At 42.7% G+C, this 12,567-nt stretch overlaps 1 protein-coding gene across 3 annotated transcripts; it reads left to right on the top strand.

Annotated features, from left to right (window-relative positions):
- The first annotated feature begins 287 nt into the window (after nucleotides 1–287).
- Nucleotides 288–3,834, top strand: LOC121804927 (G-type lectin S-receptor-like serine/threonine-protein kinase At4g27290). 3 transcript variants are annotated; one of them, XM_042204643.1, is made up of 7 exons: nucleotides 288–1,577; nucleotides 1,830–1,967; nucleotides 2,048–2,169; nucleotides 2,260–2,470; nucleotides 2,551–2,788; nucleotides 2,864–3,014; nucleotides 3,104–3,834. In XM_042204643.1, the coding sequence occupies exons 1-7, from the start codon at nucleotides 311–313 to the stop codon at nucleotides 3,407–3,409; spliced, it is 2,433 nt and encodes an 810-aa protein (XP_042060577.1). In that variant the 5' UTR covers nucleotides 288–310; the 3' UTR covers nucleotides 3,410–3,834. The 3 variants fall into 3 exon arrangements, with proteins under 3 accessions (XP_042060577.1, XP_042060576.1, XP_042060578.1); XM_042204642.1 differs by having other exon boundaries at nucleotides 2,045–2,169; XM_042204644.1 differs by having other exon boundaries at nucleotides 2,045–2,169; nucleotides 3,085–3,278.
- Nucleotides 3,835–12,567: the final 8,733 nt, after the last annotated feature.

Raw genomic sequence — 12,567 nt, 5'->3', positions numbered from 1 at the left:
ATAACCAGAGCTATATTTAGTATATTTGAGCGTGTCAATATTGCAATATGAAGAAAATTATTTTTTTAATCTATGAGTAAGAGATATTCAACAGTATTTTATTTAAATATGTTATAAATCATGTAGACTTTGGCAAGTTAGTCAATAGTTTGATTTTAGTTTTCATTGGAAAGAAAAAACTGCTACTCAATTTTGACTACCAACAGAAATTAGAAAAATAATGGAATATATGTCTTGAGGTGGTTGAGTAATAACTAGATAAGGGAGGATGAGGATGCTGTCAAAACTATTCTTTCAATCAGATTATAAGATGGCACAATTTTTTTTTATTACAATCTCCTTTCTAAGTTTAACAGTTGGAGCAACTGAGAATCACATACTGTTTCCATATCAAAAGCTTGTGTTTGGGCAGACTCTAGTTTCTCAAAACCAAATTTTCGAAACCGGCTTTTTTTCGCCTGGAAAATCGTTGAAGAGATTCCTGGGAATATGGTACAAGAACACACCAGATGTTGTAGTTTGGGTTGCAAACAGAAACCATCCCATCACTGCCTCAGAATCACCAGTTTTGATGGTTTCCAAAAATACAAGTCTTGTTATAAGCAGCAGTGGCAGAAGCATCATCTGGTTGGCGAATTCATCGAGGGTGGCCTCAAATCCAGTTTTACACCTCCTGGACTCGGGAAACTTGGTTCTTGTAGACGACACGAGCACAGCAACAGAAGAGTACCTATGGCAGAGTTTTGATTATCCAACTGACACCTTGTTACCAGGAATGAAAATAGTGGATGACAATGAAGCTGGAGTGGAAAGGTATTTGACATCATGGAGAAATCCAGTCGATCCTTCTCCTGGGGAATATGTTCACAGGATCCAAAACCGGGGCTTGGCTCAGATGGTGACTCTGAGAGGGGGAAGGAAAAAATACCGGCTTGGACAGTGGAACGGGATATGTTATGCGGGTGCTCAAAAATTTCCGAGTGCCATTTACAAACCAGAGTTTTTTTTCAGAGAGGAGAGGATGATATCAGTAGGAGAGCCCTACCAGAGCTCACTTCTGGTCAGAGCTACTTTAGATACATCTGGTGCGATTGTGTGCCATACCATGAATCTCAGAAGAGACAAGTGGAATCTTGTCACCATGTTTCCTCTCGATACATGCGATGAATATGCTACCTGTGGACCTAACTGCATCTGCAAACCTGATAGGCCGATTAGATGCGAGTGTTTAAAAGGATTTGCGCCAAAGTTCCAAAAGGATTGGGACCTTCAGGATTGGTCGGGTGGATGCACTAGAACTAAACCATTGAATTGCAATGGGGGAGATGGATTTCATCAGGTTGTTGGGGTCAAGTTTCCGGATATGTCGCGGTTTTGGTTGAATACAAGCATGAGCCTTAGTGAGTGCAGAGTCGAGTGCTTGAAAAACTGTGGTTGCATTGCTTATGCTAATCCCTTCATTACTAATGGAAGCACTGGCTGCTTGATGTGGTTCGATGATCTCATTGATACCAAGCAACTTCCTTCAGCGTATAATAACCAACACATCTACATCCGTGTGCCGACATCTGAACTAGGTATGTTGTTCCATAAGAACCAGATTTTTACACTCTCTCACCTCACCTCATGGTAGATACTTTACTTGCACTTATAGCAACATTTTGTTAAATAAAGTGTTACTATTAATTAGAAGATTAGGGAGTGAAAAAAAATAGATTTAACTGTAGAATTTGGTCTGTGTAAACTTATATCCATGAAGTGAGAGAGGTCTTTAGTTATAAAACATGAACATCCACTCTAGTTACATTGATTGGGGATTTCACTTGTAGATTTTGACATGGGTTTAGAGGAGCAGAAGGAAAAGAAAAGGCCTACAAGGTTAATAGTGATATCAATTGTTTCTGGTGTTCTCGTCTCAGCCATTATCAACGGAAGTGTACTTTTCGTGGCAAGACGAAAGAGGAAAGGTAACAAAGAAAGAAAGCTCAGTCATGATCAAAGCATAAACTCTCAAGGCTTTAATTATTTTTTTTCCTTTTGCTAGCAGTAAAAAGGAATAATGAGGATCTAGAATTACCTACAATCAAGATGGCAACTATTATACAAGCAACAAGTAACTTCTCCATGGAAAACATGATTGGGCATGGAGGTTTTGGTCCTGTTTATAAGGTATTGTATCAAATTAGAGTGCTCAAGTTGAAGGAAAAAACAATAGTTTGACAGACATGTTTATTTGTATGGTCACAAATGCATAAGCAGGGGTACATGCCAACAGGTAAAGAAATAGCAGTCAAAAGAATGTCGAGATCTTCACAACTTGGTCTCGAAGAGTTCAGAAATGAAGTAATGGTGATTGCGAAACTTCAACACAGAAACATTGTTAGACTTTTGGGATGCTGCATTGAAGAAGAGGAAAGGATGCTGATCTATGAATATCTGGATAATAAAAGCCTCGATTATTTCGTTTTTGGTAAAGTCTTACTATTATTTTGTTTGTGAAATATCTCATATCTCTCACTCTTTCAAAGAGTTAACATTCACATGTTTCAGATAACAGTCGAAGAACACTTTTGACATGGCCTAAGCGTTTCGATATTATCATGGGAACGGCAAGGGGTATTTTATATCTCCATCACGATTCCAGACTAAAGATTATTCACAGGGATCTCAAAACAAGCAATATTTTACTAGATGGAAATTTAACTCCAAAAATATCAGATTTTGGGTTAGCAAGAATTTTCGAAGAGGGTCAATCTCTTGCGCGAACAAAAAGAGTTGTTGGGACATAGTAAGTTTGTTCTTTACATGGTCACATTCTTTTGTTATTTTGTATGGTGGCCTTAAGATGAATGTTTTCATGCAGTGGTTACATGGCTCCAGAATACGCGATAGATGGGAAATTGTCGATGAAATCAGACATCTTTAGTCTTGGAGTGGTGGTGCTGGAGATAATTAGTGGAAAAAAGAACAGAGGATATGAACACACAGATCACTATCTTAATCTCTTGGGCCATGTATGTATTACTAATACTTTGATGTCATTTTGATTTGTACAAATGCAATGTCAAATTACACCTTAATTAGCTGGTTATTATGTTGGCAGGCATGGTTGCTTTGGAAAGAAAACAAGATTATAGAGTTGATGGATGAGTGTTTGAAGAATACATTTGTAGAGACTCAAGTGAAGAGATGCATGCAAGTCGGGTTATTATGCGTTCAGAAATTTGCAGACGATAGGCCAACCATGCCTTCAGTGTTTTCGATGTTGGCAAGTGATGGAGCAGTTTTGCCCGAACCAAAACAGCCTGGATTTTTCATCGAAAGAAGTTCAAGCAGTAGTAATACTTCTTCACCATTTGTTGAGTCAGGGAATAAGACAATCACCATTACTGAGTTGGAGGCAAGATGAACACATTCTGCAAATGTGTATGTAAATATTGACATTTTACAAATCACCGGTTTCGGATCTTGAGAACAAAATCACCGGGGGAAGGATCATCCGGACCTCTCCATGATGTGTTTCCACACCGGCTTCATTGTCATCGACTATTTTCATTCCTGGCAACATGGTGTTGGTTGGATGATCGAAACTCTGCCATAGAACGCTCTTGTCGTCTAAAACAACCAAGTTTCCGGAATCCAAGAGCTGCAAAATTGGGTTGGAATTTAATGAGAGTGGAATTTTTCATCCATAACTCTCTGACATTACCCGATTATTCAGGTCAACTAATAAATTTTGAATTGTTCCATTTGCTGTATTCTCCTCCCGAAAGCTTCCCTTGTTATCTCTGAGAGGAAAGTATATGATGGATGCTTATAGATATTTTCTGTTTACTTTTGAATACCGGTTATGAAAATACTAGTAGCATTGTGATTTTGGTCTTTATTTACAAATAAAATTCGTTATTCTATCCCCCATTTTCATTTAGAGGCAATTTTAAATAAGCACAAACTTCGCTTCCCAATGCAGTTTGATTTTGAAATTGTTTGATGCCAATTGATTTTAAAAAAGTTGTCGAAAATTGGCACCAAAAAATGGCGCCAACTATTAGAGTGTCCACTATAGAGGCGGTGCGCCGGCAGCCCCCTTCCCGCTGCCGTCGCGCCTTGCTATAGTGTGGAGGACGTCCGCCCCGAGGCAGACGAAATTTCCGGGGCGGAAGGTCCTCCGGCGTTTTTTTGCGCAAGGACGCGCCGGTGCCCTTTCGCCGTGCACAGGCGATCGGCGCGCCAACCGCCCCCTTCCAAATTTATTTATTTTTTTTTTTCGAAAATTATACCTATAAATACCACTCCTCCACCCCCCCCCCTATTTTACACCATTTTCACATACTCTCCGTTCATTCACTGTCTACACTTTCACTCTCTAAAAATGCACGGTGGACACGACGACTCACCCAGCTCGGACGAATCGAGATATGGCGGCAATCCTTCCCAGCCGTCGGGATATTTGTATTTAGTTTTAAATGTTCGTTGTATAATTTTACCGTTTCCAATACAACGAATATTCGGTCACAATTACCTCGTTTTCTAATTATTTAAATTCCGATGATTTTAACTATAATTGATTGAAACTAAAGGAAAAAATTAAAATGAAAATTGGTTATAAAATTTCGGGGCTATTGGAAGTGTCCGCCTATAGTGGAGGAAACCTTTTTTTTGGGCGCGGACAAAAAAACTGGGGCTGTGGACAAAAAAGGGGGTGGGGCTACTGGGTAGGGACCCTGTGCGGCGGTGCTGGGGCGGGGTGCGCGATCCAGACACGGCCGACGATCGGCAGGAGGAAATTCCAGCCTCTCTAGCGCGTCAGATAGAGGCTTGATGTCCCGGAGGGCGTGCGCGCCTAGAGTGTGTAACGGAGGGCTCTTCCGCTTGCTCGTCGTTCAGGTCGAATGATTGCGAGCCGCTGCCGCTGCTGTAGTCCCCGGCTATGTTGTGTCTAGTACGCTTCAGCCCAGGAGCTCCAGCCTACTCTTGCGCACAGATGGCCTTGAATTTCGGACAATGCTCGAGAACATGATACTCCTCCCACATTGTGAACTTAGGCCAGCCCTCCGTGTTGTATTGGCCCATAGACAATGCCATCACGTTGGCTTCGCTCCGGCCACTCTCAGCATTGAACAGGTTGTTCTGGTATATGCCCGCGAACCGCTTGGTGGCAGGCAGAATCCTAGACCACTTTTTGCAGAGCTATTCTCAGTCACGCGGTCTGGCGTCTTGAGGTTTGAACTCGTTGTATGCCAACAGGACGCGCTTCCAAAAGCTCCCCTCAGTCTGATCGGTGCCCACGATAGGGTCCGATGTGACGGCATCCCACGCCCTCGCCACAGCAATGAACTCCGCTTTGGTGTAGTGCGTGCCCCGTTTGTGTCCGGCTTTCGGCACCACTGCATCGCTGCCACCGCCGCTGCCGAAGCCGCTGCCTGAGCCGCCACCGCCACTGCGGCCGCCGCGTCTTCCGCCGCCGCCACCGCCACCGCTACTGCTTCCACCCGCCCCTTCGCTCCCGCCGAGTCTCATCGGAACGGGCGTATCCGGTACGTCGGAACTGAGCAGACCCATCATCGTATCCAGGGCGTCTTGATCGGCATCGGTGAAAGGAGATTAGCTGGAATGGAAATGGGTCTCCGGACGGGGATGGTTAAGCGCGTCGAGGTTGCGTCTATAATCTCCAAACGCCGAGCGACTCAGATTTTGCTGAAAAGGTTGGGGCGTGGGAGAAGACCTCCACAGCTGAGATGGAGGAGGAGTTGGACTAGATCCCCACGGAGGGGGAGATTGACTCCAACTCCACGGCTGGCACGGAGAGCCCCCATATCCCGACGACTGAGAAGGATATCTGCCATATCCCGATGGCTGGGAAGGATTGCCGCCATATCTCGATTCGTCCGAGCTGGGTGAGTCGTCGTGTCCACCATGCATTTTTAGAGAGTGAAAGTGTAGATAGTGAATGAATGGAGAGTGTGTGAAAAGGGTGTAAAATGGGGGGTGGATGAGTGGTATTTATAGGTATACTTTTTGAAAAAATAAATAAATAAATAAATTTGGAAGGGGGCGGGCGGCGTGCCGATCGCCTGTGCACTATAGGCCGGCGCGCCTATAGGCGCAGCGAAAGGGCACCGGCGCGTCCTCGCACAAAAACGCCGGAGGACCTTCCACCCCGGAAATTTCGTCCGCCTCGGGGCGGACGTCCTCCACACTATAGCAAGGCGCGGCAGCGGCAGGAAGGGGGCGGTCGGCTCGCCGCCCCTATAATGGACACTCTTAGGCAAGCGGCTTAAAAAAGTACTCCTATCATCCCATTAACTATGTAATATTTGTTTTTTTTATGAGATTTTATAATATTAGGAAACAAAATAAATAGTCCAAAAGAAAAATGATACATTTTTAATAGGATAAAGGGAATAATAACTTTTAATTTTGGTTTGAGATCCACGAATATTGTTGAGAAACGAAATGAAATGAGCAATCACATTTTTTTTATTTAATTAGCAACAAGAAAAAAAGTTATAGCCCTAATAAAAGTTATAACTCTAAACCCTATATTTCACTAATTCATTTTACTTATATTTTATTTAAAATTAGAGTAAAAGTCAATTTTGGTCCTAAATATATGCTCAAAATACTAACTTGGTCTAAAACATTTATTTTTTGAAAACGGGTCCATCACAAATGAAATTGTCACCGAGGTAGTCCTTTTTTACGATTCCGACAAATAGTTTTTTGATGGAACCGTCAAAAAAAGACTATTCCGAGAAGAATTTCATTTGTTATGAACCTGTTTTTCAAAAATTGAATATTTTAGACTAAATTCGTATTTTAATTATATTTTTAGGACCAAAATTGACTTTTACTTTTAAAATTATTATATATAAATAAAATTTATATTCTACTCCATTAACTTTTTTCGACTAGCTTTACTTAGTACTGTTAAGAAAGGAAATATCACAATTATGATCAATTACATCAATCACATAATTGACAGAATAAGTTTCATAGAATAGAATTATTCTTTTCTCTTGTGCAAGACTTACCATGTATATTGTATTCTAGCCCCTATTTAAAGGGAGCAATATTCAATGGAATTATCATCCTTTCCCACAGCAATTTCCTATGTCTTCTTCTGTACCGTTTAACATGGTACCAGAGCAGGACTCAGAAACGTATCATCATCGTCCCTAACCTTCCTCGACCCTATAGCCAAAACCTGCAGAGAACCACCCAACCATGTCAAAAGACGATAAAACAGTGGTCTCATCCCAGTCGGATGAGATCGCTCTGCAAATCGCCGAAATCATGAGCAAAAGTTTTGCCATGATGATGCCACCAACAACAATCAAACCAGAAGATACAAACAACCCACCAGAACCACCAATAACCTACAAAATCGATACTCAACCTCTCCACATCGGAGGTAACAAATTGAATGGGGAGAATTACTCCACATGGGTCGTACTGATGCAAACGGCGATAAGTGGCAGGGGGATGGTTTCTCACATAACTGGAGTGTCGTCTCCCCCGCCACGAACAGATCCAACCTTCCCGCAATGGAAGCAAGCCGACCATTGCATATTTACATGGCTCATACAGAACATCGAACCACGGTTGGTCAACCGGGTTTCAAAGCAACTGACGACCAAACACATCTGGGATGCGTTGGCCGTCACGTACGGAAGCGGAGGAGACAAACTCCAGGTATACGACCTGTACACAAAAGCAAGAATGGTGAAACAGGGAAACCAATCGTTGGAGGAAACGTGGAGTACCCTACAAGATCTGTGGTTAGCAATAGATCAAAAACAAACAACTCGAATGAAGTATCCCGAAGATATCGAGATACACAATCAATTCATCCAAGAACTTAGACTTTATCAATTCTTAATTGAAATTGACAGTAAGTATAAAGCTACCAAAAGGGAGATAGTGAAGATGGAGCCACTTCCCTCTATGGATCAAGCCTACAACCTGGTCCAACGTGAGGAAACGCGATCCCAGGTATTGCAGCCAAGCAACTCCAACAATGGAGTTATTTCAGAAGGTGTAGGCGTTGGACTAACCGTTCGAGGAAGGCGGAATCAGCCCAATGGCTGGGTACCGAACGGCTCGCGGGGCGGCGGTCGCAGCGGCGGAACCGGATGGAACCGGCGGAGTGATGACGAGGACAAATCCAGACTGGTATGCTCGTACTGCAAGAAAAAGAAACACACCAAAGAGTCGTGTTTCGAGTTAGTTGGGTACCCTGATTGGTGGATAGAAAAACACGATAAACCATCGAATGCACCGCTGCCTGCTCGCACAACGCCATGGAACCGCGGCCACGCTGCCGCTGTCGTCGGAGAACAGGATCGTGTCGGAAATGGAGGACAATTCGCCACCACCGAGGGCAACCGAGAGGCTGCTCAAACTCGGGGCGGCGATGAAGGAGGCACGCACGGAGTCTTTCAGGCGGCGAATCAGACCGGAGCGGCAAATTTTGTCGGCGGAACCGTGATTGTAAACTGGGCGGAGTCGGAATTGATCGAGAGTGAGGAGACGGCGGAACCAGGTAAGTTAGGTTTAGGACTTGGGGAAATCTTTAATTTGAATCCTCATATTTCCAAAAAATCCTGTAATCCACCCCATAACTTACCATATTCGCATAAAAGACCCCATTGTTTGCAAATTGACCCCTGTACTCCTCTTTCACCCAAATTAAGTCCTCAATTCCTAAATAACTCCAAAAATGCCCAAATTTTGTGTGAAAATCGATTTAAGCCCTTAGAAAACCTTGGAACTGCATGTAAAATATCTAATGATGTTGGGAAAAATGACCGATGGATATTTGATTGTGGTGCGACAGACACTATTACTTATGATGCTTTAGATCTTGAGAATATCTACAAACCAAAGAAATCCTATATTCAGACTGCTAATGGTGAATTTACAACAGTTGAAGGGGCAGGAACTGTGAAGATATCGCCTACCCTACAGTTATCAAACTGTCTATATATTCCATCTATGTCTCACAAACTATTGTCTATCAGCCATGTTACAAAAGAGTTGAATTGTACTTTACTAATGCAACCGCACTTCTGTACGTTGCAGGATATCCAAACCGGGGAAATAATTAGACGTGGTACTGAACGTGATGGGCTCTACTACGTAGACGAGATAGCTCAAAAAGGGACTGCCATGCTAACTCACGGGTCTGTAGATCGGAAAGTTTAGCTTTGGCATCGACGGTTGGGACATCCCTCTATCGGTTACTTAAAATTATTATTTCCTGAATTTATTCCTAAGCATGACATGTATTGCGAGACTTGTTTTTTAGCCAAAAGCCATCGAACTTCTTATCCTTTAAATAATACTCGTACTGATTCTCCTTTTTCCTTAATACATTCGGATGTGTGGGGGCCCGCACCAGTTATCGGGGGGCAAGGCTTTAGATACTACTTAATATTTGTCGATGATTGTACCCGTATGACATGGGTATATTTTATGAAACACAAATCCGAAGTCTTTACACATTTCTCCCATTTTTTCAATCTTATCCAAACCCAGCTTCAGCTAACTATCAAAATCCCGAGATCAGATAATGGGGGGGAATTTGTTAATACCAACATGAAACAATTTTTTCAAGAAAAAGGCCTAATACACCAAACCTCTTGTGCCCATACTCCTGAACAAAACGGTGTCGCTGAAAGAAAAAACCGCTCTCTCCTAGACATGACCCGCTCTATGCTCATAGAATCAAAAACCCCAAAACACTTCTGGCCAGAAGCCATTGCCACCTCAGCCTACCTTTTAAACCGACTGCCCACAAGTATCCTCAAACATCAAACACCACTCCAAGTCTTATCCACTTTTATCAAAATTCCTCCACCTTTAACACTTGAACCTCGTATCTTTGGATGTTCCGTTTTTGTCCATATCCCCAAACATGAAAGAACCAAACTTTTCCCATGTGCAATTAAATGCGTTTTTTGTTGGATATGGGGTGAATCAAAAGGGGTATAGGTGCTTTGATCCGAAAACCAACCGAATGTTCATCACAATGAATTGCAACTTCCTCGAAACTAAGTATTTCTATACCCATCTTAGCAGTGAGGGGAGAGTAATAGAGATAATAATATTGAGGACTCGCTAAGTTGGATATCGGTACCACCGGTGCCAACTCCAAGTAATCCTAGAGCGGACCTAACAGAGACGGCAGTACGCAGTTCCACTGAGCAGGTCTCTGAAGTAGAAAGGCCTATCGTCGAAGGCGACACTCACCCAGTTAGATCCCCGTTGAGGTTATCCGATATAAGTACTCATGTCCCTGCTTCATCCGATATTTATCCTACTAATGACGTGAGTGCAGAAGAAGTATTAGATCATGTTGTGGAAAACACTGATGGAGATTCAGGGGGAGTGGAAGAAGTAGAAGGGATTGAGGAGATATATTCTTCCACCAAGGTCGAACAGGGGAATTCCACCGAAAAGATATACACCTGAAAAGATCAATAGGAAAGCCCGCTACTCCACTGCATGCTTAGTCACAAGTCATCTATCAGAGATGGCTCAGGCATTCGAGAAGGCGTTATATGAGGAAAAGGATATTCCACAATCGTGGGAGGAAGCTATGAGGCACAAACATTGGAGAGAAGCAATGAAGAGAGAAATAGATGCTCTCACTCGAAACAACATGTGGGAAAAATGTGTTATACCTGGAGGGAAGAGACCAATGGGATGTCGGTGGGTCTTCACCATCAAGAGAAGACCAGATGGATCGATAGAAAGGTACAAAGCAAGATTAGTTGCGAAGGGTTATACCCAGACGTATGGAGTGGATTATTCAGAAACTTTCTCCCCAGTGGCCAAAATGAACACAATCCGAGTTCTGCTATCTGTGGCAGCAAACAAGGATTGGCCGCTCCACCAATTCGATGTAACTAACGCCTTCCTGCATGGTGAGTTAAAAAAGGAAGAAGAGGTGTATATGGAGGTACCACCAGGCTTTGCAGCAGAATTCAGGGAAGGTGAAGGATGTAAGCTTAGAAAGACCTTATATGGGCTAAAACAGTCCCCAAGAGTGTGGTTTGGAAAGTTTGCTGGAGCAATGATTAGCTACGGATATACACAGAGCAACTCTGATCATACCCTGTTTCTAAAAAGGCAAGGAGATAAAATTACTTGCTTAATAATCTATGTCGATGATATGATTATCACAGGTGATGACCTTGAGGAGATCGAGAACTTAAAGAGAAATCTGTTTCAGGAATTTGAAATGAAGAACTTGGGAGATCTCAAGTACTTTCTTGGGATTGAAGTGCTGAGATCACAAGGAGGAATCTTTCTGAGACAGAGGAAATATATCCTCGATATTTTGGCGGAAACAGGTCTTCTGGAATGTAAGCCGGCAGATACACCTATGGCCGTCAACCATGGATTAAAGATTAGTGATGGAGCTGCGTTGACCGATCGGAGTCGATATCAACGACTGGTAGGGAAACTCATCTATCTCTCACACACTAGACCCGATATTGCCTATGCAGTAGGAATTGTGAGTCAATTCATGCATAAGCCACAGGCAGACCATATGGAAGCAGCGCTCAGAATTTGTCGCTATCTGAAGGGAACAACTGGGCATGGAATATTATTTTCCAAAAATGGAAACCTTGACATTCACGGATACACAGATGCTGACTGGGCAGGAAATCCAAACGATAGGAGATCCACAGCAGGCTACTTTACCTTTGTTGGAGGTAACTTAGTGACGTGGAAAAGTAAAAAGCAGAAGGTAGTAGCTCTCTCAAGTGCGGAAGTTGAATTTCGTGGGATTAAAAGCGGGCCCACCGAGATATTATGGCTAAGAAGATTGATGAAGGAACTTAACCTCGCTTCCAACAAGAGGTGCCAGTTGTACTGTGACAACAAGGCGGCTATAAGCATCTCAGAAAACCCAGTTCAACACGATCGAACAAAACATGTGGAGGTGGATAGACATTTTATCAGGGAAAAAATTGAAGAAGGAATTGTTGAGTTTCCATTTGTTCGTTCAGAAGCTCAGCTCGCCAATATATTGACAAAGGCTGTCAATGCTAGAAGTATTGAAGATGTTCTTGGCAAATTGAGTTTTGGAAGGGGGAGTGTTAAGAAAGGAAAGATCACAATTATGATCAATTACCTCAATCACATAATTGACAGATAAGTTTCATAGAATAGAATTATTCTTTTCTCTTGTGCAAGACTTACCATGTATATTGTGTTCTAGCCCCTATTTAAAGGGAGCAATATTCAATGGAATTATCATCCTTTCCCACAACAATTTCCTATGTCTTCTTCTGTACCGTTTAACAAGTACTCCCTTCGTCCCACTTAAGATGACACGTTTTCCTTTTTTAGTTTGTCCCAACTAGTCACATTTTCTCGCTCCAATTAAATATATGAACCAATAACTCATAAAATCTCGTGTCAGCCAAAGAAGGTGTCATCTTGGCCGGGACCGAGGGAGTAATATTTTTTTAGAACGGATGCCGCTCGCATACTCCAAATGACGGAGATAGACAATCAGTATTAAATAGAGTAGATCGCCGCCCTCTTTCC

The sequence above is a fragment of the Salvia splendens genome, chromosome 5 (assembly GCF_004379255.2).
Source record: "Salvia splendens isolate huo1 chromosome 5, SspV2, whole genome shotgun sequence".
Classification (NCBI taxonomy): Eukaryota; Viridiplantae; Streptophyta; class Magnoliopsida; order Lamiales; family Lamiaceae; genus Salvia; species Salvia splendens.
This window is presented reverse-complemented; position numbering and strand designations above follow the sequence as displayed.

What these genes read in the sequence shown, in the direction of transcription:
- LOC121804927 (XM_042204642.1), top strand. Translation starts at nt 311, where the DNA reads ATGGCACAATTTTTTTTTATTACAATCTCCTTTCTAAGTTTAACAGTT. An exon ending in GGCAAGACGAAAGAGGAAAG is followed by an intron (nt 1,968 to 2,044) that starts GTAACAAAGAAA and finishes TCCTTTTGCTAG; the next exon opens with CAGTAAAAAGGAATAATGAG. An exon ending in CCTCGATTATTTCGTTTTTG is followed by an intron (nt 2,471 to 2,550) that starts GTAAAGTCTTAC and finishes CACATGTTTCAG; the next exon opens with ATAACAGTCGAAGAACACTT.